At 42.7% G+C, this 23857-nt stretch overlaps 1 protein-coding gene across 6 annotated transcripts in view; it reads right to left on the minus strand.

Annotated features, from left to right (window-relative positions):
* PBX1 (PBX homeobox 1) overlaps positions 1 to 23857 on the minus strand; it is a 434341-nt gene that overhangs the window by 8801 nt on the left and 401683 nt on the right. Inside the window, exons 9-10 of one of the 6 annotated variants that reach the window (XR_011558631.1) lie at positions 17639 to 17725; positions 16307 to 17103 (exon numbers count right to left, since the gene is read on the minus strand). The exons of 3 other annotated variants lie outside the window; for them this stretch is intronic. Coding sequence is in view for 1 of the 3 variants with exons in the window: in XM_070746820.1 (XP_070602921.1) it covers positions 17092 to 17103 (12 nt within the window). In the remaining 2 variants the exon portion in view is untranslated. Of the gene's footprint in view, positions 1 to 16306; positions 17104 to 17638; positions 17726 to 23857 lie in introns of those variants that run through there. 2 more of the 6 variants (XR_011558632.1, XM_070746820.1) reach the window with 2 other exon arrangements.

Consider the following 23857-nt stretch of genomic DNA (forward strand, 5'->3'; position numbering starts at 1 on the left):
TGCTGGGAAGCCGCGCGGCTGTTTTAAAAGGAAGAAATAGAAAAATATATTAAATCATCAAATATGAAAATACTAACAGAAGAGCAACAGCAAGAATTAAATAGTCCAATAACTTTAGTTGAACTACAGGCAGCGATAAAACAACAGAAAAATAATAAAGCATCTGGTATAGACGGCATACCAGCCAAATTATACAAACAAGAAATAAAAACATTAGAAAATAATATGTTAGAAATTTATAATCAAATAGCCCAAGAAGCAAAGCTACCCCAAACATGGTCAGAAGCATTAATATCACTCATACTAAAAACGGAGACAGAGAAAGAAAAAAAATCATAATTACAGACCCATATCTTTACTGAACACAGACTATAAAATATTTATTACAATCTACGCAACAAGGATCAAAAAAATTCTGAACCAATTAATATATCGAGACCAAAATGGTTTTCTCCCCAAGAGGCAAATTAGAGACAATTTGAGGATAATAATTAATACCATAGAATATTACGAAGAGCACCCTGAGAAACAGATGGCACTTGTTTTCCTTGACGCCCAGAAGGCTTTCGATAATGTCAACTGGAGATTTATGATAACACAATTAGAAACAATAAATGCAATATACTCTAAGTAAAACATTAGAATTATAATCAATGTCGAACAGACAGAAAAATTTAAAATTGAGAAAGGAGTTAGGCAGGGATGCCCTATTTCCCCACTTTTATTTATACTAACTATGGAAACACTATTGGTAAAATAAGAGAAGATGAAGAAATAAAAGGTTTAAGAATAAGGAAAGAAACCTACAAAGACCAAGCCTTCGCAGATGATTTGGTATTTATAATTGAGGAACCTTTGATAACTGCTTCTAAATTGATTAAACAAATTGAAGATTTTGGCGAAGTGGAAGGACTAAAAATTAATAAACAAAAAAAATTATAACCAAAAATTGCACAAAAAAACAAATAAATCGTTTGCAACAAATTACCAATATGCAAATAGTCAAAAAAGTTAAATATTTGGGAATCTGGGTCACAGCCAAAACAGCAACATTAAAAGAGGATAATTACATGAATTTAATGAACCAAATCAAAACTGATTTAAAAAATTGGAAAAATCTACAACTTTCACTATTAGGAAGAATCAATTCAATTAAAATGAGTGTCCTGCCCAGGCTCCTCTTCCTATTTCAAATGATCCCTATAAACCCAGGTACAAATTATTTCAAAGAACTCAACAAAAGACCCGTTGTACCTACCTGAACGGTCTTCTCGATGCACTGGAAAGAGAGTCCAACATGGGTATTTAACCAATCCTATTGGTAGAGACTGAATAAAAATTAACATAATAAATAGGTACCAGCCCCTTGCAGTCCCCCATGAGCTCAGTTTTAAAAACGAAAGGCACTTAAGAGGATAACCAACTTTTATTGAACAATTCAATAACTCATAAACCAACCCAACCTCCGGTGTCCCTGAACTTCTACTACCGGGTGGGTTTGGACTCTCCTTCCAGTGCATCGAGAAGACCATTCAGGTAGGTACAACGGGTCTTCTCCACTGCATCTGGAAGGAGAGTCCAACATGGGATATACCAAAGATATTAAAGCCCATGGGAGGGAGAAGGTCTAGTTAGGGACTTAGGAGAAACACAAACTTTTTGAAGAACCCTCCTGCCAAAGGCCGCTTCTGCTGAAGCAAAGGAGTCCAACTTGTAATGTCTAATAAACGTCATAGGGGCTGTCCAGGTTGCAGCCCTACAAATGTCCTCTATCGATGCTTGTGTAGACCAAGCCGCCGATGTCGCTGCACTCCTGGTTGAGTGAGCCGTCAACCCTTCCGGAACCATGTGTCCTCCGGCCTTGTAAGCCTCCGAAATACAGTCCTTAATCCAACGACTAATGGATTTTGCCGATAGTCCAAGTCCCTTCCTATATTCAGAAAACGAAATAAATAGAGTTTCAGATTTGCGGAACTCCTCCGTCCTTCTAATGTAAATCTTTAGAGCCCTTCGGACATCCACCTTATGCCACAGCAGCTCCGACGGATGACTCCCATGAGTACAGAAATCAGGGAGAATTAGTTCCTGCTTCCTATGGAACGCCGTGTTCACCTTTGGCACAAAGGTGGGATCCAACTGAAGGACCACCCTATCTGGGTAGAAGACGCAGAGGTCAGGTCTCACGGATAGGGCCGACAGCTCCGACACTCTGCGTGCTGATGTAATAGCCACAAGGAAGGCTGTCTTCATGGAAAGCAACCTAATTGGTATAGACCCCAATGGTTCAAAAGGAGGTTTAGTTAAGGCCTTAAGCACCCACGTAAGGTCCCAGGATGGAAATCTCCGGACAGGCGGGGAATGCTTATTCATGGCTCCCTTAATAAAGTCTCTAATCCAAGAGTGTTGAGCTAATGAACGAGACTCTGAGGTTTGAATCATGGTGGCTAGGGCTGCCACCTGTCTTTTTAAGGTATTAGGGGCTAGGCCTCGTTCTACCCCTGCTTGTAAAAATTCCAAAACCGTGATTACAGAAGCTTCTCTAGGATCCCGTAAGTCCTTGTTACAAAAGTTACAAAATGCTGCCCAGGTTGCTTGATAAATCCGAGAGGTCGATGGGCGCCTGGCAGCCTGCATGGTATCTATGACCTTCTCCGGTAAGTCCAATTGCTTCAATTTATGCCTTTCAAGTGCCAACCTGTCAAGTGCAGCCATTGGGGATCTGGGTGTTGCAGGTTCCCCTGGCTTAGCGAGATGACTTGATCCGGGATTCTCCACGGGGGTGACACTGAAAGCTCCACCAAGTCCGCGAACCACGGGCGACGTGGCCAGTGCGGTGCTAGTAAGATCACTTCCGCTTTCTCGTGAAGAATCTTCTCCACCACCCTCGGGATGAGATTCACGGGGGGAAAAGCGTAAAGGAGGCCGGGGGGCCAAGGTGACAGTAGAGCATTGGTCCCTTCTGCCCCTGGGTCTGGAAAGCGTGTGAAGAACCGCGGGAGCTGGGTGTTCTGGCTGCTGGCAAACAGGTCCACTAGGGGAACCCCAAACCTCTGGGTCAACTGATAGAACAGATTTGGATCGAGTCGCCACTCCGACGGATCCAGAGTAGTCCTGCTGAGCCAATCCACCGTGGAATTGCTGATCCCTGCGATATGCTCCGCGGTCAAAGATGCCAAATGGGTCTCGGCCCAGTTGAAAAGCATCGTAGTCTCCTCCATAAGCCGTTGTGACCTTGTGCCCCCTTGGTGGTTCAGGTGGGCCCTGGTCGCCACATTGTCGGTTAAAACAAGTATGTGTTTGCCCTCCACTATGGGAGCAAAGGCTAATAGGGCTAGAAACACTGCCCTCAGTTCTAAGAAATTTATATTGACCGAAGCTAGTTCTTCCACCGTCCACTGCCCCTGGGCCAGATGTCGCCCCAGGTGGGCACCCCATCCGTATAAACTGGCGTCTGTGGTAAGAATGAGACGGTCCTAAGTGCGAAAGGGAGAACCTTCCTGAATTGCTTCGGTAATCCACCACTTCAACGACTCTCTGACTCTCTTTGGTAATCTGATTGTTCTTTGCGAGTGACTGACTTTGGCCCTCTGAGCTGGTAAGAGGAACCACTGGAGGCCTCTGATATGGTGTCTGGCCCAGGGGACTATACCTATGGCCGACACCAACGTTCCCAACACTTTTGACAACAGTGCCAGTTGGGCCCGTCTGAGGCGGACCAAGTTGGAAACTAGGCAATGGATATTCTCCTGCCTCTCGGGAGAAAGGGTTACTCTGCCTGATAAGGTATCGATGATTGACCCCAGATGTTGCAGTCTGGTCGCGGGAGACAGCTGGCTCTTTTCCACGTTGATAGTGAAGCCATGTGCTTCTAGCGTCTGTATCGTTCTGGCTAGGTCCTCTCTGGCCTGACCGGGGGACCTGGACAAGATAATTATGTCGTCCAGGTAGGCCATCAGTCTGATGGAATGAGACCGAAGGTTGGCCGTCAGGGCGTCCAGCAACTTGGTAAAAGTCTGTGGGGCCGAGAAAAGGCCGAAGGGCATGGCCCTGTATTGGTAATGGACACCCTCTGAACAGAACCTGAGGAATTCCCGGTGTGCAGGGTGCACAGGCACGTGGAGGTAGGCTTCCTTTAAATCTATTGAAGTTAACAGATCTCTGGAACGTATCGAGGGAAGAATAGTCTGTAAGGAGTGCATGTGGAATCTCCTGTATTTTATGTAGATATTGAGCTGTTTCAAATTTAGTATCATCCGGTATCCTCCTGAGGACTTGGGGACCAGGAAAATTCTGGAATAAAACCCCTTGCCTACTTCTTGCAGAGGTACCTGTTCGATGGCTTGTATCTCCAATAAGTGGGCAATCTCCTTGCGGATCTGCTGTCTCTTATGCAGGTCCCGAAGCCTCGGGCAGCTTACAAATCGGTGAGGGGGATGCCCCATAAATTCCAGACAGAGTCCTTCCGATACGGTGGCTAACACCCACTTGTCTGAGGAAGTGAGTAGCCAGGAGGGGCTGAAGTGTTGCAGCTTTCCTCCTAGTGGTAGAGGCCCGGATGAGTCATTTGGAACGACGGAATCCCCTCTGGTTGCCTCCCCGAAAGGGCCGCCTGGATTGCTGAAAACCTCTCGGCCGATCCTGATAGGATCCGCGATCACTCCTGAACGATTGCTGGGAATATTGGCTCTGGTTAAAGCCTCTCTGTGCCTGCCCCGGTCCAGTAGATGAATCCCAACGTGGGTTCTGACGCCTTGTGTAAGGAGTGAATCGACGGTCCTGGCGCCTATTGGACTTGGGTAGGACTTTCCTCTTGTCCTTGTCCTCAATGAGGACTTTATCCAAAATGTCTCTGAAGAGCATTGATCCCTGCAGCGGGGCCGATGCTAGATGCCATTTCGATTTTAAGTCCGCTGGCCAATTCCTTAGCCACAACAGTCGGCGTGAGGACAGCGTAGTGGCCATGCCTCTACTGGCAAACTTAGCTGCGTGGAGGGTAGCGTCGCCGGAAAACTCGGCCGCGGCCTGTAACTTGCTTATATCCTGGCGAAGTCTGGCTTCCTCTGGGCCGAGGCGTGACTGCAGCTCCTGGAGCCACATGATAGAGGCCCTGTTGAAAAAGGAGGCCACGGCAGCCGCTCTGAAACCCCAGCCCGCCATCTGGTGGGTCTTGCGCAATAGGGTTTCCGCCTTCCTGTCCTCTGGTTTCAAACTTTCCCCCATCTCTGACGGCACCAGGGCACTAGAGACCAGCGTGACTACCGGCTCAAATTTATCCAGATGACTACACTGACACATTTTCACCCACAGTCAGAAATGAGAGTGTCAAGATTGCTCTGATCACTGCTACTGCTTTGAACTTAGAGGTTTTTCAGTTCGATGTAGAGACTGCCTATTTGAACGCTGATCTGAATGAAGAGATCTACGTCAAGGGTGCTCCCGGGTTCCAGGACCGAGAAGGTGATGTCTGGTCTCTGAGCAAGTCTTTATATGGCCTCAAACAGAGTGCCCTTATGTGGTACCGCCTCTTAACTCAAAAGCTAAATTCAATGGGCTTTTTAAAGTCCGTCTCTGATGAATGCGTGCTCACAAAAGGGCAAGATAAGACTTATGAAATTGTTCTTGTTTATGTTGATGATATTGTTTACATTGGTCCCAATGAAAGCATGAGTTAAACTTTTGCTAAGGGTCTTGAGAAACATTTCACCTTAAAAAGCCTAGGGCATATTAATGATTATCTAGGTGTTCAGTTTGAAAAAAACTGAGAAGGGGTTCTCTCTTTCACAAGAAAGTAAGGTTGACCAGCTTTTGCAGAATTGTAACATGTCTGATGCGAACACTTGTCGTTCCCCTATGCAGACTGATTTTTACAGGTTAACCCGAGAAGAAAATCCTGAATTTGACAACCAAACGCTGTATCGGTCAGTGATTGGATCGCTATTGTACATCAGCAGTTGGACAAGACCTGACATTTCACTGAGTGTGAATCTACTGTCCAGATACGTTGGAAAAGCAACTACGTTTCACTGGTCTTGCATAAAGAGACTGTTGAGATACATGAAGCTTACTAAGGACATGAAGTTGTTCCTTGAGCCGAAACATGATAAGTACCCTGAAATGATTTGTTATGCAGATGCTGACTGGGCAGGTGATGTAGAAACACGAAAAAGTACTTCTGGTTATATACTGTTCTTAAATGGTTGTCCTATCTTTTGGAAAGTTAGGAAACAGAAGTTTATTTCTTGCTCTTCAACTGAGGCTGAATATGCATGTGTTTCTGATTGTTGTAATGCATTAACCTGTGTTTCTGCTCTCATTGATAGTATTTGGGAATGTCCAAAGAAACCAATTGTTATCATGGAGGATAATATTTCAGTCACATATATTGCTGAAGCTGAATGTGTTGGAGCTCATTCACGGCACATTGACATCCGGTATAGAAATACCAGAGAGTGTGTGAAAGCAGGATTCGTGAAAATTCAGTATGTTCCTACTACTGAGCAGATCGCTGACTTGCTGAATAAGCCGTTGCCAGTTGATCAACATGAATACCTCTCCAACAAAATGTGCCTTAAGTGAATTGATGCCTTGATGTCTTGATGTCCCTTATGTCTCTGATGACTGCCAAAGAAGGGGTGTCACGCTGGGGTTGACAGCCTCCAAAGACATTAAGAAACATCCAGTAGTTAGATAGTTAACTCTGTCTATTAATGTAGCTCCTCCCTCTCTATGATGTAACTGCTTCGTTCACTTCCTCCTCCTTGCAGGAAGAGAAGAAGAAGACATCTTATATCTAGTCTTTGTCTCTAGAGATGTAGACGTGATTTTTCAGCCTCTTAAAGCTAACTTTATTTTTCTACTTTTTATAATAAAAGTTTGGTTCATTTTGATATGTATGCTTGTGCTTTAATATCCATCTGCCTCCGGAAGGTCTTACTTCAGTTCTAGCGAACTGAGTACTCTGCTTGGTAAGATTTTCTGATCCAACACTGCTCTGGGGTGTTCTCATCCTCTGAGAACTCATACTCCTTGTCACTGTCCTCGCCCAAGTCTGGATCCTCCGAAAGAGACCCCAATCCTGAGGGGGGCGGTACTGGCCAAAGGTTTCTTGCCTGAGTCTGTGGACGGTTCATGTACTGACCTGCCCCGGCATTCACCCCTTGAGCATAGACATTCGCGAACATCTCCTGTAGATCTGGAGGCATGTGTTGCCATGAACCAGTCTGGGATCTCAGCCCTGCCGCTGTAGGGGTAAACGTAGCTGAAGGTGCCTGGGAACTCCGCCTTGTAGGCCCTGATGGCTCAGGTCTGGTCCAGGACAATGCTGGAGATGGGGCCTGTGGCAATGCCATGAATTGCCCCTCTGGAGACCAGTCACCCTCTTGAAGGGGCCTCATGTGTCCAAAGGCTGACTGTGGAGTCATAGGGTCAGGTGTGGCTGCCTGCCTCTGAGCCAATGGTACTGGCGAGGGGGAGGGGTGTAGAGCAGCCTCCAATTTCTTTTCCAGTGCTTTTATGCGCTTTTCTGCCTCTTTTAAGGAGGCCGCCGAGGCAGTGGACTGGGAGGACTTGGACCTCTCCTTATCCTTCCCCTTAGCCTTCTCCTTGCTCACCACTGGGGAGCTGGATTTTTCGCCACTGGGCTTGTCCTCCATCGTACTCACAACTCTGGTGGTCTAGATGAATTGCCCGGAAAATTGCCTCTCACCACGCCTCGTCACTAGCGGTGAAAATGGCTGCTGGTGACCTCGCCCTTGCGGTTGTGCAGTAGAGCCCGAAGTTCAATTTGCGCCTCTCAGCTGCCGGAAGCCCTTCCGTTTGGTGCTTTCGCGCTCCGTGGGGGAGCCTCTCCAAATGGCGCTGCCCAGAGTTTACACGGGCTTTCCGCACCCTCCCCACAAGCCTGCCGCCTATCTGGGCTCACCTAGCCCGTCCTCGATCCTCCGGTCCGAGATGGACCCCTCACCGGCCAGCCGCGGTGATTGCAGCATTGGCGGCGACGGCAGCGGTAGCGTCTGCGGCGGTTCCTTTCCTCGCCGCCCAACAGCTGATTAGGGCTCCGGCGCTGCTTCTGAAGCCCTCCGGGGCATTCACATCCTTGAGCCTCCCAGTGAGGGGGGGCGGACCCCCCACCTTCGGCTCGCAGCTCTTGTTTGACCGCTGAGGCCAGGGACTCCGGGCTGAGGTGCTCCTCTCGGGGGCAGTTCCCTCGGGGGGAAGCAGCCCCTAAGGAGATCGTTGGGGGTGTTGTCCGCGGAGGACAGAGACCCCTTCCTCCAACGCTGATCAAATCTGTGAGGAGACAAAAGAAAACAAGATTAAACTGGTAAAAAACAGTCAAAATTCTTAAAGCAAAACTCAGTATGTCTCTACTCTGGGACTGAGTTTTTAAAACTGAGCTCATGGGGGACTGCAAGGGGGCGGTACCTATTTTTTATGTTAATTTTTACTCAGTCTCTACCAATAGGATTGGTTAAATACCCATGTTGGACTCTCCTTCCAGATGCAGTGGAGAATAGTACTAAATTATATTTGGTTAGGCAAAAAATCGAGAATTAAATTAAAGGCAGTACAAGACGTGAAAGAAAGAGGAGGCTTGGGATTACCAAATTTTAAACTATATTATTATGCATCATCATTAACTTGGATTAAAGAGTGGATTATTTATTTATTTATTTATTTATTTATTTATTTATTTATTTATTTATTTATTTATTTGATTTGTATGCCGCCCCTCTCCATAGACTCGGGGTGGCTAACAATAGTAATGAAACAACATGTAACCAATCTAATATTTAAAATAATTTTAAAAACCCTTATTTAAAAAAACCCAAACATACCATGCATAAATTGTATAGGCCTAGGGGGAAGGGAATATCTCAGTTCCCCCATGCCTGATGACAAAGCTGGATTTTAAGGAGCTTACGAAAGGTGAGGAGGGTGGGGGCAATTCTGATCACTGGGGGGAGTTGGTTCCAGAGGGTTGGGGCCACCACAGAGGAGGCTCTTCCCCTGGGTCCTGCCAAACGACATTGTTTAATCGACAGGACCCAGAGAAGGCCAACTCTGTGGGACCTAACTGGTCGCTGGGATTCGTATGGCAGAAGGCGGTCCCGGAGATATTCTGGTCCGGTGCCATGAAGGGCTTTATAGGTCATAACCAACACTTTGAATTGTGATTGGAAACTGATCGGCAACCAATGCAGACTGCGGAGTGTTGGTGTAACATGGGCATATTTAGGGCAGCCCATGATTGCTCTCGCAGCTGCATTCTGCACGATCTGAAGTTTCTGAACATTTTTCAGAGGTAGCCCCATGTAGAGAGTGTTACAGTAGTCAAGCCTCGAGGTGATGAGGGCATGAGTGACTGTGAGCAGTGAGTCCCGATGCAAAGAGGGCTGCAACTGGTGCACCAGGCGAACCTGGACAAACGCCCCCCTCGCCACAGCTGAAAGATGTTTCTCTAATGTGAGCTGTGGATTGAGGAGGATGCCCAAGTTGCGGACCCTCTCTGAAGGGGTCAGTGATCCCCCCCAGGGTAATGGATGGACAGATGGAATTGTCCTTGGGAAGCAAAACCCACAGCCACTCTGTCTTATCAGGGTTGAGCTTGAGTCTGTTGACACCCATCCAGACCCCAACAGCCTCCAGGCACCGGCACATCACTTCCACTGCTTCGCTGACTGGACATGGGGTGGAGATGTAAAGCTGGGTATCATCTGCGTACTGATGATACCTCACCCCATGCCCTTGGATGATCTCATCCAGCGGTTTCATGTAGATATTAAAGAGTAGGGGGGAGAGGACCGACCCCTGAGGTACCCCACAAGGGAGCAACCTACAGGTCGACCACTGGCCCCCCACTAACACCGACTGCCACCGACCAAAGAGGTAGGAGGAGAACCACTGAAGAACAGTGCCTCCCACTCCCAACCTCTCCAGCCGGCACAGAAGGATACCATGGTCGATGGTATCGAAAGCCACTGAGAGGTTAAGGAGCACCAAGACAGAGTATAAACCCCTGTCCCGGGCCCGCCAGAGATCATCCATCAGTGCGACCAAAGCAGTTTCCGTGCTGTAGCCGGGCCTGAAACTAGACTGCTGAGGGCCTAGATAATTATGCTAGAAAACAAGTGAATATTGACCATAGAAGGTCACGATTTACTATTAGGTTGGCATGCCTATCTCTGGTATGGAAGGGATAAAACATATATTAAGAAACTCACTCATAAATAAATAAATAAAAATAAAATAAAAAATACAAATAAAAAAACAACATTATATAAAGATACCAGAGTGAGTTTTGCCAATTGAATTAAAGTATCATCCAAGTTTAATCAGGCCCTAAAATACAATTAGATACAAAGAACTATTAGATCAACAAACAAATTTAAAATCAAAGGAAGAATTGGAAGAAAATGGCAAATTAATAGATTGGTGGACATATTTAAAAATAAAAGATGCATACTAAAAAGATAAAAGGGAACACGGCTTTCAAGTAGGGACAGGAGACTTGGACAGCACACTCTTAGGGGATGATGAAAAATTAATCGGCAAAATATATAAATACTTAACTCGATACGAAACAGAAGTGGAAATTGTAAAAGAAAACATGATAAGTTGGGGAAGAAATTTCGGATACACAATTGAATTAGAAAAGTGGGAAAAACTTTGGATTTACAATTGGCAGATGACAAAATCGATTGCATTCAAGGAAAACCAGTTTAAGATGTTTTACAGGTGGCATCTGTCACCAGAAAGACTTTCCAAAATGTTCCTGAAAGTCTCACCACTAAAAAAGAAAAAGGCGCATTCTACCACCAATGGTGGACATGCTCGGAGGCTAAAAACTATTGGAATAAGATAGCAGATTGGCTAAAAGAAATAACAAAGGAAGAATTTGAAAAAAAACAAACCAGAATTATATTTATTGGGCATCTTTAATTAAAAAAATTTAAAAAGAGGTAAGATATTTAGCCATTCATATACTGACAGCAGCTAGGATAGCCTATGCGTAGCAATGGAAATCCGATAAAACACCGGAAGAAAATATAATAATCAAAAAAGTGCTAGAGTGTGCAGAGATGGACAGGATGTCTAAAAAATTAGAGGGGAAAGAAGACTCAGATTATTACAAGATATGGGAAAACCTTTACGACTGGCTAGAGAAAAGAACAATGGTGTAATAAACAAATTATAAACTTCCAGACAACAGATTAAAATATAAGCAAAGCAAAGCAATACGTTAATAAAAGAACACTTAGCGATGAGGGAAAATTCTCTGATCAAACACTCTAAAAGAGTGGGGAAACTTCTTTTTTCCCAAATGTTGTACTTATATATTTTGTTTTATTTACTGTTGTGTTTTATTTACGGTTTGTGTTTATTTGTTTATCTGTTTGTTTGTTTTATCATTTATGTATAAACATTATAAATATTTTTTTTTTTAAAAAAAGGTGGCTCAGCTAAAGTCGAATTGGTTGATAGCCCGTAAGGCTCTCAACCAGGCTCATCAAGCCCATAAGGCTCAAGCAGATAAAAAGAGAACCGAGCCAGCAAACTACAAAGTAGGAGATAAGAGTCTTTTTATCGACAAAGTTTCTACAGACCACTCAAAAGTCTAAGAAACTAGGACCCAAGTATGTGAGCCCTTTCCCGATAGTACAAGTGGTCAACCCGGTGGCAATGAAACTGGAATTGGCAAAAACTTTGTGGAGGATCCACCCAGTGTTCCATGTCAGCCTCCTGAAACCTGAGCATACTTCGGAGCTGCAGCCAACCCCGGTAGACCCTCCAACTCCCCTACTTATTGAAGACCCTCCAACTCCCCTACTTAACCTTTGAGGTTAAAGAAATTCTGGACTCGCATAAACAAAGGGGGAAATTGCAGTACCTGGTATCTTGAAAACATTTCTCTCCATCTCATGGAGGAGAAACACGTGAATGCCCAGAAAGAAATTGATCATTTTAGCGTAAAATACCCCAATAAAACATAACACATAACCTTATTATTTCTGTTTGTCTATTTTTTTCTCCTTTTCTAGAACTAGTGTCCCTGTTCTAGGGAGGTCTAAATGTCAGCCTCACTGTGTTTCATCCTTCATTTGCGCTTCAGCTGTCATGAGAAATGGGTGTGTGTGGGTGTTGGGATTTGGGAGGGGGAAGTCTGCTGGAGGAACTCAAAAAATATTTGTTTCTTCTGGAACAAGGCCAAGAGAGTTTCATTTCTCCTGAGAAGCGGTGATAAAGGGATGGGTTGGTGGCGTGCATTCCAAAAGCATGACGTACTGGTAAAGATGCGTCCACCTGATGAGGATGGACAATGGGGATTGGGTGAATTGCCAAGGGGGACATTTGGGATTACTTTGATATGGGCAACTATCGTGCTTCTTTCCTCAGACTTTGCTTTTCTTTCGATGCATTCACTTCTGATTTAGCAAAGTTCACTTTTGAAGTTCAAAATGGACTCTGAATTTTACTTTTCCTAAATTCTGAGCAAAGCCAGCCTGACAGTATAGTAGCTGCCAAAAAAAAAATCAACAGAGGAATAGCATCAAGATTATGAGAAGTGATAGCACTGTTTTATACTGCACTGGTGAGACCACACTTGTAGTACTGCATCCAGTTCTAGTCACCATGATACTGAGATGCTGAGGCTCTAAAAAGAGTACAGAGGAGAGCAACTAAAATGATAAGGGGTCTGGAGTCTAAACCCTAGAACAAATAGCTAAGAGAACTAGGTTTGTTTAGTTTAATGAAGACAAGGCTTGGGGTGACATGACAGCTTTCTTCCAATGTCTGAAGGAGAGAGGGAATCAATATGTTCTCCAAAGCACCTGAGGAAAGGACAAAAAGCACTGGGTGGAAACTTGTCAGAGGAAAATCTATCCTGGAAATAAGGAAGCATTTCCTGACAGTGAGAACAATTAATTAATGAAAAGCTCTCCTGGAGTTGTGCTCCATCACTGGGGGTTTTCAAGAAAAGATTGGATAACAATTTGTCTAGAATGGTATAAAGACTCCTGCCTTTGGCAGAGAGTTGCACTAAAAGACTTATATATTTTCTTCCACCCCTCTGTTTCTATGACACTCCATTATTATAAAGATGCTTACTATTTTACAAACTGTAGATGATCAGCCTGAGCCTGAGAGTGGGCTCAAGTGCATCATCAATTTGAAGTCCCTTCATGCTGTCTGTTGAATTCTGTTGATTTTTATCTACCCACAATTCGCTTTGATCATTTGATCAGATTTTCGTAGACCAATAGCATGGAATAAACTAATTTGAACAATCTCTGTTCTTATTTCTTTTACACACTACTAATCTTTTCTCTGGTATTGAGATTTGGTTCTCTGGCCTGAATTTCCTGAAATCTTTCATTCTGAAGCATATGCAGCTACTTTTATTCCTGTGCATGTTATTCATTTTCAAGATTTCTTTAAGCTGAAAAATTAAGATTCTGAAATTTCATACACAAGGTATCCTAGGTGTAATATAACTCTTTGATGGGAACTCAAATTTATCTTGAACTTCTGTCTCTATTAATATATTTAGCCACTGAGTCCCATTAAGAATTTATCTGAATTTATTAAATTCAGTTTTTTAATTTAAATACATAATCAGCTAATTTTGTATTTAGGTTTTCAGAAATCCAAATCCTCTGTTGTCATAAGTAAGGTAAATGTTGTTTCTTACATTACTAACAAACTTTAGTTGAGTCCTGATATAATGCTAGGTACCATATTTTTGGGAATATAAGTCACACTCTCCCACCATAAGAGGCTGAAAAATTGTTTGTGTCTTATACTCTGAATATAGCCTTTTCAAAGCTTTTCTTCAGCCCTAATGAGGCACTAAGCAAGTGAAGTGATCTTCCGCACTTTGCCTGTTTTTATTACTGCTGCTCCCTCCAATGATCCGCTGTGCTTTAGAAGCTGTTTTTCAGCCCTAATGAGGTGGTAGCGCTAGCAAGTGAAGCGATTTTCCGCGCTTTACCTGTTTTTCTAATTTTTGCTCCCTCTGATGGATCAGCTTGCTTTAGAATCTATTTTTCAGCCTTAACAAGGCACTAGCGAGTGAAACGATCTTCCACACTTTGTCCGCATTTTTCATTGTTTCTCTCTCCAATGATCAGCTGTGCTTTAGAAGCTGTTTTTTATCCACAACCAGGGGATAAAAAGCACTCACTCGCACTCAAAATCACGGAACTAATGTGCTGAAGTTGACCAGACTAAGGAGGTTAGCCAGATGAATACCTGGTAGGCAGAATTCCCCCCTTTTTTTCCTCCACAAAAACAAAGGTGCGTCTTATATTCTGGTGTGTCTTATACTCTGAAAAATACAGTACTTCATATGGTCAGTCCATGTTCAGGATTTAATTCTGCTTATAAAATTCCAATTCTTTGTGGATATGCAATAAAATCTATAGCATCGATGTTGGTGTTTAAAATAATATAATAATAATACAATAAAGCATAATTGTATATTAAAAATGGGCAGTGATCTGTAAATAGATGTTTTTCTTTATGTACCAAAAACAATAAATAAAACTTTAAAAAAATACAATAATTACATTTTAAGTTGAGCAGTTACAGGTAGTCCTTGAACTACAACTGGTCGTTTAATGACTGCAGTAACAACAGTCACAAAATTGGTGCTTTATGACCTATAAAGCATTTCTACTTGTTTAAAATCTTGTGCTGCCTTTGTCAGGGACACTTGGCAGCAGTTCAGGTGCTTGGCTGATTGCCAAGTGCCCTGAAATTATGTGTTCTCTGCTGGTGTCCAGGCAGACTGAAGAAAAGTTTGTAAAATGAAAGGATGGAGGATATCCATCTCCTTCATTAGCATCCTTGTCCTTTCTGGAGGAGCTCTGAAATGCTGACACTCAGAGCACTTAGCGTTTTCTCCTCCAGGTTCCACCTATTTTGCTAGCATCCTTCACTCCAGAAGTGAAAAAAACTAAAGGCCCTGAGTTTTAGAATTTTTCAAGTGCTTTGCTAGCACTTTCATCTCTGCAGGAAAAAATCACTAGCAATAACATTTTTTTCATGATGATTCAGAAGCTCCCCTTTCCAAATTGCATGATGGAAACAGACTTCTCAACCATTATGAGAATGTGGCTGATGCAGGGTATGATTCAAAAACTTTAGCAACCAGTTCTCGGCCTGGTTGCTGGGTGGACGTGGCCATGGTGGACTGATCTAGTCAGCCTCCAGCACCTGCACCATGGGTGGAGTGTGTTTTTACCCTCCCCAGGCTTCAGAGGCTTTCCTCAAGCCTCTGGGAGGGCAAAAATCTCCAGGCTCTGGAGGCCCTCCAGAGGCTGGAAATTGGCTCATTTCCAGACTTCCAAAACTTCTGGGAGGCCCATTTCTCCTCCTCCCAGAGCCTCTGCATGGGCCTGCACTTACTTGGCATCCAAAATGGGCCATGGGGAGATTCCTGGGTTTGGTGGGGCAGGATCGGTGAAGCCAGCCAGTCCTTGCAACTACTGGTCTGGTGAACCAGATGTAAAATTAGCACCTGGTTCACCCAAACTGGTGAATCCCATCTCTGTAGGATGTAGAGAGAAGACAGAAAGGTAAATGGGGCCAGGCATGATATGGAGAAGTTCCATGTGCTGCAGGCTGCTGGCCTCCCACAACTTCTCACACATACTGAGGCAATCCTGTGCAGTCACTTAATAACCACTACGGTCCCTTACGAACTGCAATGAGGAGAGCTTGAATAACCACAATGATTTATGACTAAAATTCCAGAATCAATTATAGTTATAAGTCTAGGACTACCTATTGTTAGTGGAATCAGTTAACCAGAGAGATGGGGGATTTCCCTTTTCAAGTGAAATTTAGACAGTTGTCTGGGATGCTCTAATCTGAAGCCTGAATGTGATATGGGATTGCATTCAATGGCTCAGCATTATGCCTCTATAACATGCAAAGATTAAATATGTACTCTAAAATAAAGTTAGATTTCAGGCAGCTCCTACTCCAAAATATTTTTTGTAACTAAATTATTTTGTATTTCTATCATTAAATGTTTACATAATTTTAATAGTTTAGTTATTAATTAACTAGACTCGTGGTTAGTTGTTTTATTATATATAAACACATGCAGTTTCCAGGGTCTCAATCTAACAATATAAAAATGAGCTTTTCAGAAACAGTATATTGGGTGCAGTGAGTAATCAACATGCATCATTTATCACATTATGTGGTAAGATATAATAAATAAGCAGCTCTGCAGCATTTCATTAATTCAAAAACATAATTACATCACAAAAAAAGACTGCACAAAAGTCTTGCATTTTAGATTTCAAAGTCAGTTATGCATATTTATTTTTATTGTACTTGCTGTGTGTAATGTTGGGTGGTGGCTTTATATGGAAATCTAAATAACATTGATGCTAGTCCCATATTATTCATATGCTGCTTTGTTCACATTTAAAGTGAAGAATAGCATACAGTTGAAACAATGATCTTTTGGTGTTCAACAGTCTCAATCTTCTTTCCCACTCTTTGTTGAATCATGAAGGACTGCAGGAGCTGTAATGATGATACACTAAGATCTTAGGAAGTTGCAAGTTTTAGAGTGAGTAATTGGGGGAGTTTGAATGATGTTAAAATAGTATATTAAGTGTGTTTAAGCTTAATGCATTTTTTTAATACAGCAAGTCACTAGGTTAAGATCGGCTCTGTTTAAGGATGACCCATAGTGAGGAACAGAGCTACTGAGGCAAAATTTGATTTAATTTTACAGTGATTCAAGTTAAATACACAATGGCTCAGGGAAAGGGCATGGCCAAGTGCTGTGGCAATATGGAGTTCTCCTGTGCTCCGCAGGGGAATCCTGATATCCATGTTGCTTGGGGACCTGGTTCGGACAGAACCAGGTCAGAACCACCCTGAAAGGATGGTGAGGAAGAGACACTATCGGCAACCTGAGAGGGAGCAGCAACCCCTCTAGGGAGCCGACACAGAGCTCTTGACTGGCGGCACTGAAAAATGGCTTGTAAAAGACATCCCAGTCAGGTGGGCACAAATGGTCTGATTGACTTGCTTGAAGATCAGAGGTCACCTGGAGAGGAAAATCTAAGATAAGTGCTGGAGAGAAGAGTAGAAGAGAAAAAGATGAAGCTGGTGAGTTACATTGCTGAAGAAAAGCTTTGGGACTGTTTTTTAATTTAAAAGGGGAATAAAAGGACTGAAAAATAACAAAACAGCTACTTAGCAACAGAAAATTTTTAAGAAATAAGAAATAAGAAAATATTTTGTTTAATTTGAACTAATTTAAAATACATAAGTACACTGATGAATAGGAAGAACAGATTTGTGGGGTTAATTAAGAGAGCCAACTGATGGCTGGAGGAACTATTTTAATCATGGAAGACTTTGTGGATATTTAGACAGCTGCTGACCTTGAACTGAGAAACTGTTCTGGACAGTTTGAGAAAACACAAAGCAGCAAATAGTTTGTTTTTACTTGTTTTTACTTTAATAACTACTATTTTATTCAATCCATCTGCTTGGATTGAATAAACTTTGAATGAACTTCAATATACTAAATGTTAAAGATTAAATGTTAAAATATGGATATTTTACTCAGTGTGGAAAGAAGATGATGCTATGGGATAAATACCTTTTGACAGCTGGACTGATTGTAAAGACTTGCGAACTGTGATTTCGCCAATATGGAGGCATGTGATCATGAGGAGTTTGTAGCCTTCTTTAAATATTATTGTGAAGATTTAAAGAGATGTTTTCAGAAGTTTGCAGATGGAATTAGAAAAGAAAAAGAGAAAGCACTAGATTACAATATGGACTTTGAAAACATGATGTCAAGGAATAAAAGCAGAATGAATGTCAAAAAACAGAGAGGAGAAGAAGTCAGATGAGGAAGGGCAGTTCGAAGAAGATACAGAGACTTACAGAGACAAAAGGAAAGAGAACTTTGAAAATGGACAGACTAATGGTTATATTGAATTCTATTATGATTACACTGGGGTTAACAATGACAAAAAAGAGGACATAGATACTGGGCATGGCAAATTAAAAAAGGAGGAAACAGGGGGAAGGGATTAAGAAGAGCTGAAGGAAAATTCATACAATACATAAAGAGGAAAAAAGGAGAGAGGGAAAGAAATTGGAGGTACAATGTTAAAAGAGAGAAAAAATGGGGAACTTAAGAAAAAGAGAATGAAAATTTTAAGAAAATGGATAATTGTTATTTGATTACTATATAATATTTTTCTTTATCTTTTGTGCATGTGTAATAATGAGATACTGGGGAATCCAGAGCATGGTGAAATAAGTTGATGGAGAGAAATATGTTTTTTTTCAACATGTGATGTAGCATGTTTGTGAATATATTTGATGATGACAATTAATATTGATAATGAACAAGATTTTCTTAAATACCTAAATATTTAATATAATTATTTATACAAATGGATGGTAATTTGGGGAAATCATAATTATATTTTAGATTGGTATAAGCTTGATTTGATGGATTAAATTTAAAATTGGTAAATATATATTTGTACCACCAGAGAGAAAGATAAATTACAACAAAAAATGAACGAAAGGAGTTAATTTTGGAATTTGAATAATTATTATTTCCTTTTTTTATCATAGAGGATATTAATTTGAAATTAATATTAAAATTAAAATTAATTTGAAATTAATATTAATTTGACATAAAGAACGTAATACAAGTTTGACTTGATGGATTAAATTTAAAATTGGTAAACATATAGAATAGAATAGAATAGAATTTTTATTGGCCAAGTGTGATTGGACACACAAGGAATTTGTCTTGGTGCATATGCTCTCAACGTACATAAAATAAAATAAAAACATATTGTAGTGGTCTTCAGTAGTGATGCAATCAGAGAAAATTGTGTGCCAGTCGAGAGGTGAGAGGTAGGCTTCGATGAGATTGTAATAGAATAGAATAGAATAGAATTTTATTGGCCAAGTGTGATTGGACACACAAGGAATTTGTCTTGGTGCATATGCTCTCAATGTACATAAAATAAAATAAAATATACATTTGTCAAGAATCATGTGATACAACACTTAATGATTGTCATAGGGGTCAAATAAGCAATGAAGAAGCAATATTAATAAAAATCTTAGGATATACGCAACAAGTTACAGTCATACAGTCAACATGGGAGGAAATGGGTGATAGGAATGATGAGAAAAACTAGTAGAATAGAAGTGCAGATTTAGTAGAAAGTCTGACAGTGTTGAGGGAATTATTTGTTTAGTAGAGTGATGGCGTTCGGGGAAAAACTGTTCTTGTGTCTAGTTGTCTTGGTGTGCAGTACTCTGTAGCGACGTTTTGAGGGTAGGAGTTGAAACAATTTGTGTCCAGGATGCGAGGGGTCAGTAAATATTTTACCCGCCCTCTTTTTGACTCGTGCAGTATACAGGTCCTCAATGGAAGGCAGATTGGCAGCAATTGTTTTTTCTGCAATTCTGATTATCCTCTGAAGTCTGTGTCGGTCCTGTTGGGTTGCAGCACCAAACCAGACAGTTATAGAGGTGCAGATGACAGACTCAATGATTCCTCTGTAGAACTGAATCAGCAGCTCCTTGGGCAGTTTGAGCTTCCTGAGCTGGCGCAGAAAGAACATTCTTTGTTGTGCTTTTTTGATGATGTTTTTGATGTTAGGTGACCATTTTAGGTCTTGAGATATGATAGAACCTAGAAATTTGAAGGTCTCTACTGTTGATACTGTGTTGTCTAGTATTGTGAGAGGTGGAAGGGTGGAAGGGTTTCTCTTAAAGTCTACCACCATTTCTACGGTTTTGAGTGTGTTCAGTTCTAGATTGTTCTGGTCACACCACAAGGATAGTTGTTCAACTTCCCGTCTGTATGCGGATTCATCATTGTCTCGAATGAGTCCGATCACTGTTGTATCATCTGCAAACTTCAGTAGTTTAACAGATGGATCGTATGAGATGCAGTCATTAGTGTATAGAGAGAAGAGAAGTGGTGAGAGTACACAGCCTTGGGGGGCACCTGTGCTAATTGTACATATATCTGATGTGATTTTTCCTAGCTTCACCTGCTGCTTCCTGTCTGTTAGGAAGCTTGTGATCCACTTACAAGTGTGTTCAGGTACCGCTAGCTGATTTAGTTTGGTTAAGAGAATGTCCGGTACGATGGTATTGAATGCTGAACTGAAGTCCACAAAGAGGACCCTGGCGTAGGTCATTGGAGATTCAAGATGTTGAAGGATGTAGTGTAGAGCCATATTAACAGCATCATCTGTTGATCTATTTGCTCGGTATGCAAATTGCAGGGGGTCTAACAGTGGATCCGTGATGGCTTTCAAATGGAACATCACTAGCCTTTCAAAGGTTTTCATAACTACAGATGTTAGAGCAACTGGTCTGTAGTCATTCAGTTCCTTGATGGAGGGCTTCTTTGGCACTGGGATGATAGTCGAGCGTTTGAAGCAGGAAGGAACATAGCACAACTCTAGTGATTTGTTGAAGATTTGAGTGAAGATGGGGGCCAATTGGTCAGCACAGACTTTTAAGCAAGAAGGAGTTATCTTGTCTGGGCCTGGTGCTTTTCCAGGCTTCTGTCTGAGAAATAGATCTTTCACTTCCTTTTCTGTGATCACTAGGGGTTGTAAACACAATGGGATGGGTTCAGTTGTAGAAGATTTAGCTGTTGTTGGTGTGTCTGGGATGGAGGTTGTGCACATAAGTGGTTGAGGCTTCTTTTCAAACCTGCAGTAGAACACATTCAGGTCATCTGCCAATTGCTGATCTCCTTCAGCTTGGGAAGGTGGTTTGCTGTAACAGGTGATGTTTTTGAGAGTTTTCCACATGTTTGCTGGTTCATTTGTTGAGAATTGATTCTTTAGCTTTTCAGAGTAGTTCCTTTTTGCTGCTCTGATCTCCCTTGTTAATATATTTCTGGCCTGATTGTACAGCATTCTATCACCTTTTCTGTAGGCTTCCTCTTTGGAATGACGTAACTGCTTGAGTTTGGCTGTGAACCAAGGTTTATTGTTACTGTATATTTTCAAGTTCCTGGTTGGTACACATAGGTCTTCACAGAAGCTGACATATGATGTTACAATATCTGTGAGTTCATCTAGATCTGCAGAGGTGTCTTTAAAAATATTCCAGTCTGTGCAGTCAAAGCAAGCCTGTAGCTTTAACTTTGCTTCCTCAGTCCAAGTCCTCACTGATTTAATTATTGGTTTTGTGGCTTTAAATCTTTGTTTGTAAGCAGGTACAAGGTGAATCATGCAATGATCAGAATGGCCCACAGCTGCTCTTGGTAAAGCCCTGTACGCATTTTTTACAGCTGTGTAACAATTGTCTAAGATATTATTGCCTCTGGTGGGACAATTTACATGTTGAAAGTATTTGGTACCATCAGAGAGAAGACCCGTTGTACCTACCTGAACGATCTTCTCGATGCACTGGAAGGAGAGTCCAACATGGGCAATTTACCAATCCTATTGGTAGAGACTGAGTTAAATTAACATATTATTTAGGCACCACCCCCTGGCAGCCACTCAAGTCCTCAGTTTTAAAAACGAAGACAATATAAGGATAACTAGAATTTATTTCAAACACCAACAAAGAACATATAACTTAAATGAACCCAAATATTCCGGCATCCCTGAACTAGAACAATGCCGGGTGGGTTTGGACTCTCCTTCCAATGCATCGAGAGGACCGTTCAGGTAGGTACAATGGGTCTTCTCCACTGCACTTGGAAGGAGAGTCCAACATGGGATATACCAAAGTTTAAGGTCCATGGGTGGGAGAAGGTTGATTCAGGGTCGTCGGAGGAGAGCACACCCATTGTAGGACTCGTCTCCCGAATGCTGCTTCTGCCAAAGCAAAGGAATCCAACTTATAATGATGAGTAAACATGGATGGAGCTGCCCAGGTCGCGGCTCAGCAAATGTCCTCGATGGACGCCTGTGTCGACCATGCTGCTGATGTAGCGGCACTCCGAGTTGAGTGGGCTGTTACCCCCGACGGCGGGTTTTGAGTGCTTGCCTTGTAAGCCTTGTGAATGCAGTCCCGGAGCCTGATGACACTCCCAGTCCCATTTTATGTTGCGAAAATGAGATGAACAATTTCTCCGACTTCCTGAATGGTTCAATCCTCCTAACGTAGATCTTTATTGCTCATCTGACATCAATCTCGTGCCATCTGAGCTCTGTGGGATGGTTACTGTGAGTGCAAAAGTCAGGGAGTACGAGCTCTTGCTTCCTATGAAAGGTAGTGTTCACCTTTGGTACAAGGGAAGGGTCCAATCCTAAAATGACTCTATCCGGGTGGAAGACACAAAGATCCAGACGTACAGATAGAGTTGATAGTTCAGAAGAACCATTGTACCTACCTGAACGGTCTTCTCAGTGCACTGGAAGGAGAGTCCAACATGTGTAATACTCCAATCCTATTGGTAGAGACTGAGTTAAAAATTTACATATTAATGAGCACCGCCCCCTCTGCTCTCCCCATCAGCCAGTTTTAAAAATGAAGAACCATAGTAAGAGGAAAACCAATTTTTATTGTTAACACTAATAACTGACTAACTGCCTACTCTGGCGTCCCTGCACCCAAAACTATACCGGGTGGGTTTGGACTCTCCTTCCAGTGCACTGAGAAGACCGTTCAGGTAGGTACAACGGTTCTTCTCCATTGCATCTGGAAGGAGCGTCCAACATGGGATATACCAGAGATTTACGGCCCATGGGAGGGAGAAGGTCTTGTCAGGGACGTTGGAGATAAACAAACTCGTTGTAACACACGTCTCCCAAATGCCGCCTCTGCGGAAGCGAAGGAGTCCAACTTATAATGCCGTATGAAAGTCGATGGAGCCGACCATGTTGCAGCTCTACAGATGTCATCTATGGACGCCTGGGTGGCCCAGGCTGCTGAGGTCGCCGCACTCCTCATCGAGTGAGCCGTCACTCCTGGTGGAACCGGTTGGTTACGAGCTCTGTATGCGTCCGCAATACAGTCCCTGATCCAACGACTAATGGAAACAGATGAAAGTCCAAGTCCCTTTTTATCTGATGAGAACGAAACAAACAATTTTTCCGTCTTTCGAAAAGTCTCTGTGCGTCTAATGTAAATCTTGACCGCACGGTGTACATCGATCTTATGCCATCGCAATTCCGATGGGTGATTGCTGTGGGTGCAAAAATCAGGCAGGATGAGTTCCTGTTTCCTGTGGAACTCTGAGTTTACCTTTGGTATAAAGGAAGGGTCCAATCTCAGCACCACTCGGTCTGGGTAAAAGATACAGAGGTCAGGTCGTACCGATAAGGCAGCTAACTCTGACACTCTTCGTGCCGACGTAATAGCCACTAAGAAGGCTGTTTTGATTGACAGCAGTCGCAACGGTATTGATCTCAAAGGTTCAAACGGTGGTTTTGTCAAGGCTTTGAGGACCAATTGAAGGTCCCATGAGGGAAACCTCCGAATCGGTGGGGAATGTTGGTTTGCAGCTCCCCGTAGAAAATCCTTAACCCAAGGATGGTAAGCCAAGGGACGGACTCCCTCAACCTGTATCATGGTCGCGAGGGCTGCCACATGGCGTTTTAGTGTATTTGGAGCTAGGCCGCGATCAAGGCCAGCCTGCAGGAACTCCAGAACTGTAATCACTGAAGCTTGTCCAGTATTGATTTGCTGATTGTCACAGAAGCCGCAAAAGGCCGCCCATGTCGTCTGATAAATCCGGGAGGTAGCTGGACGCCTTGCAGCCTGCATGGTGTCGATGACCTTCTCCGGTAGCTTTAATCCTCGTAACCTGACCCGTTCAAGTGCCAAACGGTCAGTTGAAGCCACTGTGGATCTGGATGTT

The sequence above is a fragment of the Erythrolamprus reginae genome, chromosome 3, assembly GCF_031021105.1.
Source record: "Erythrolamprus reginae isolate rEryReg1 chromosome 3, rEryReg1.hap1, whole genome shotgun sequence".
Taxonomy (NCBI): domain Eukaryota; kingdom Metazoa; phylum Chordata; class Lepidosauria; order Squamata; family Dipsadidae; genus Erythrolamprus; species Erythrolamprus reginae.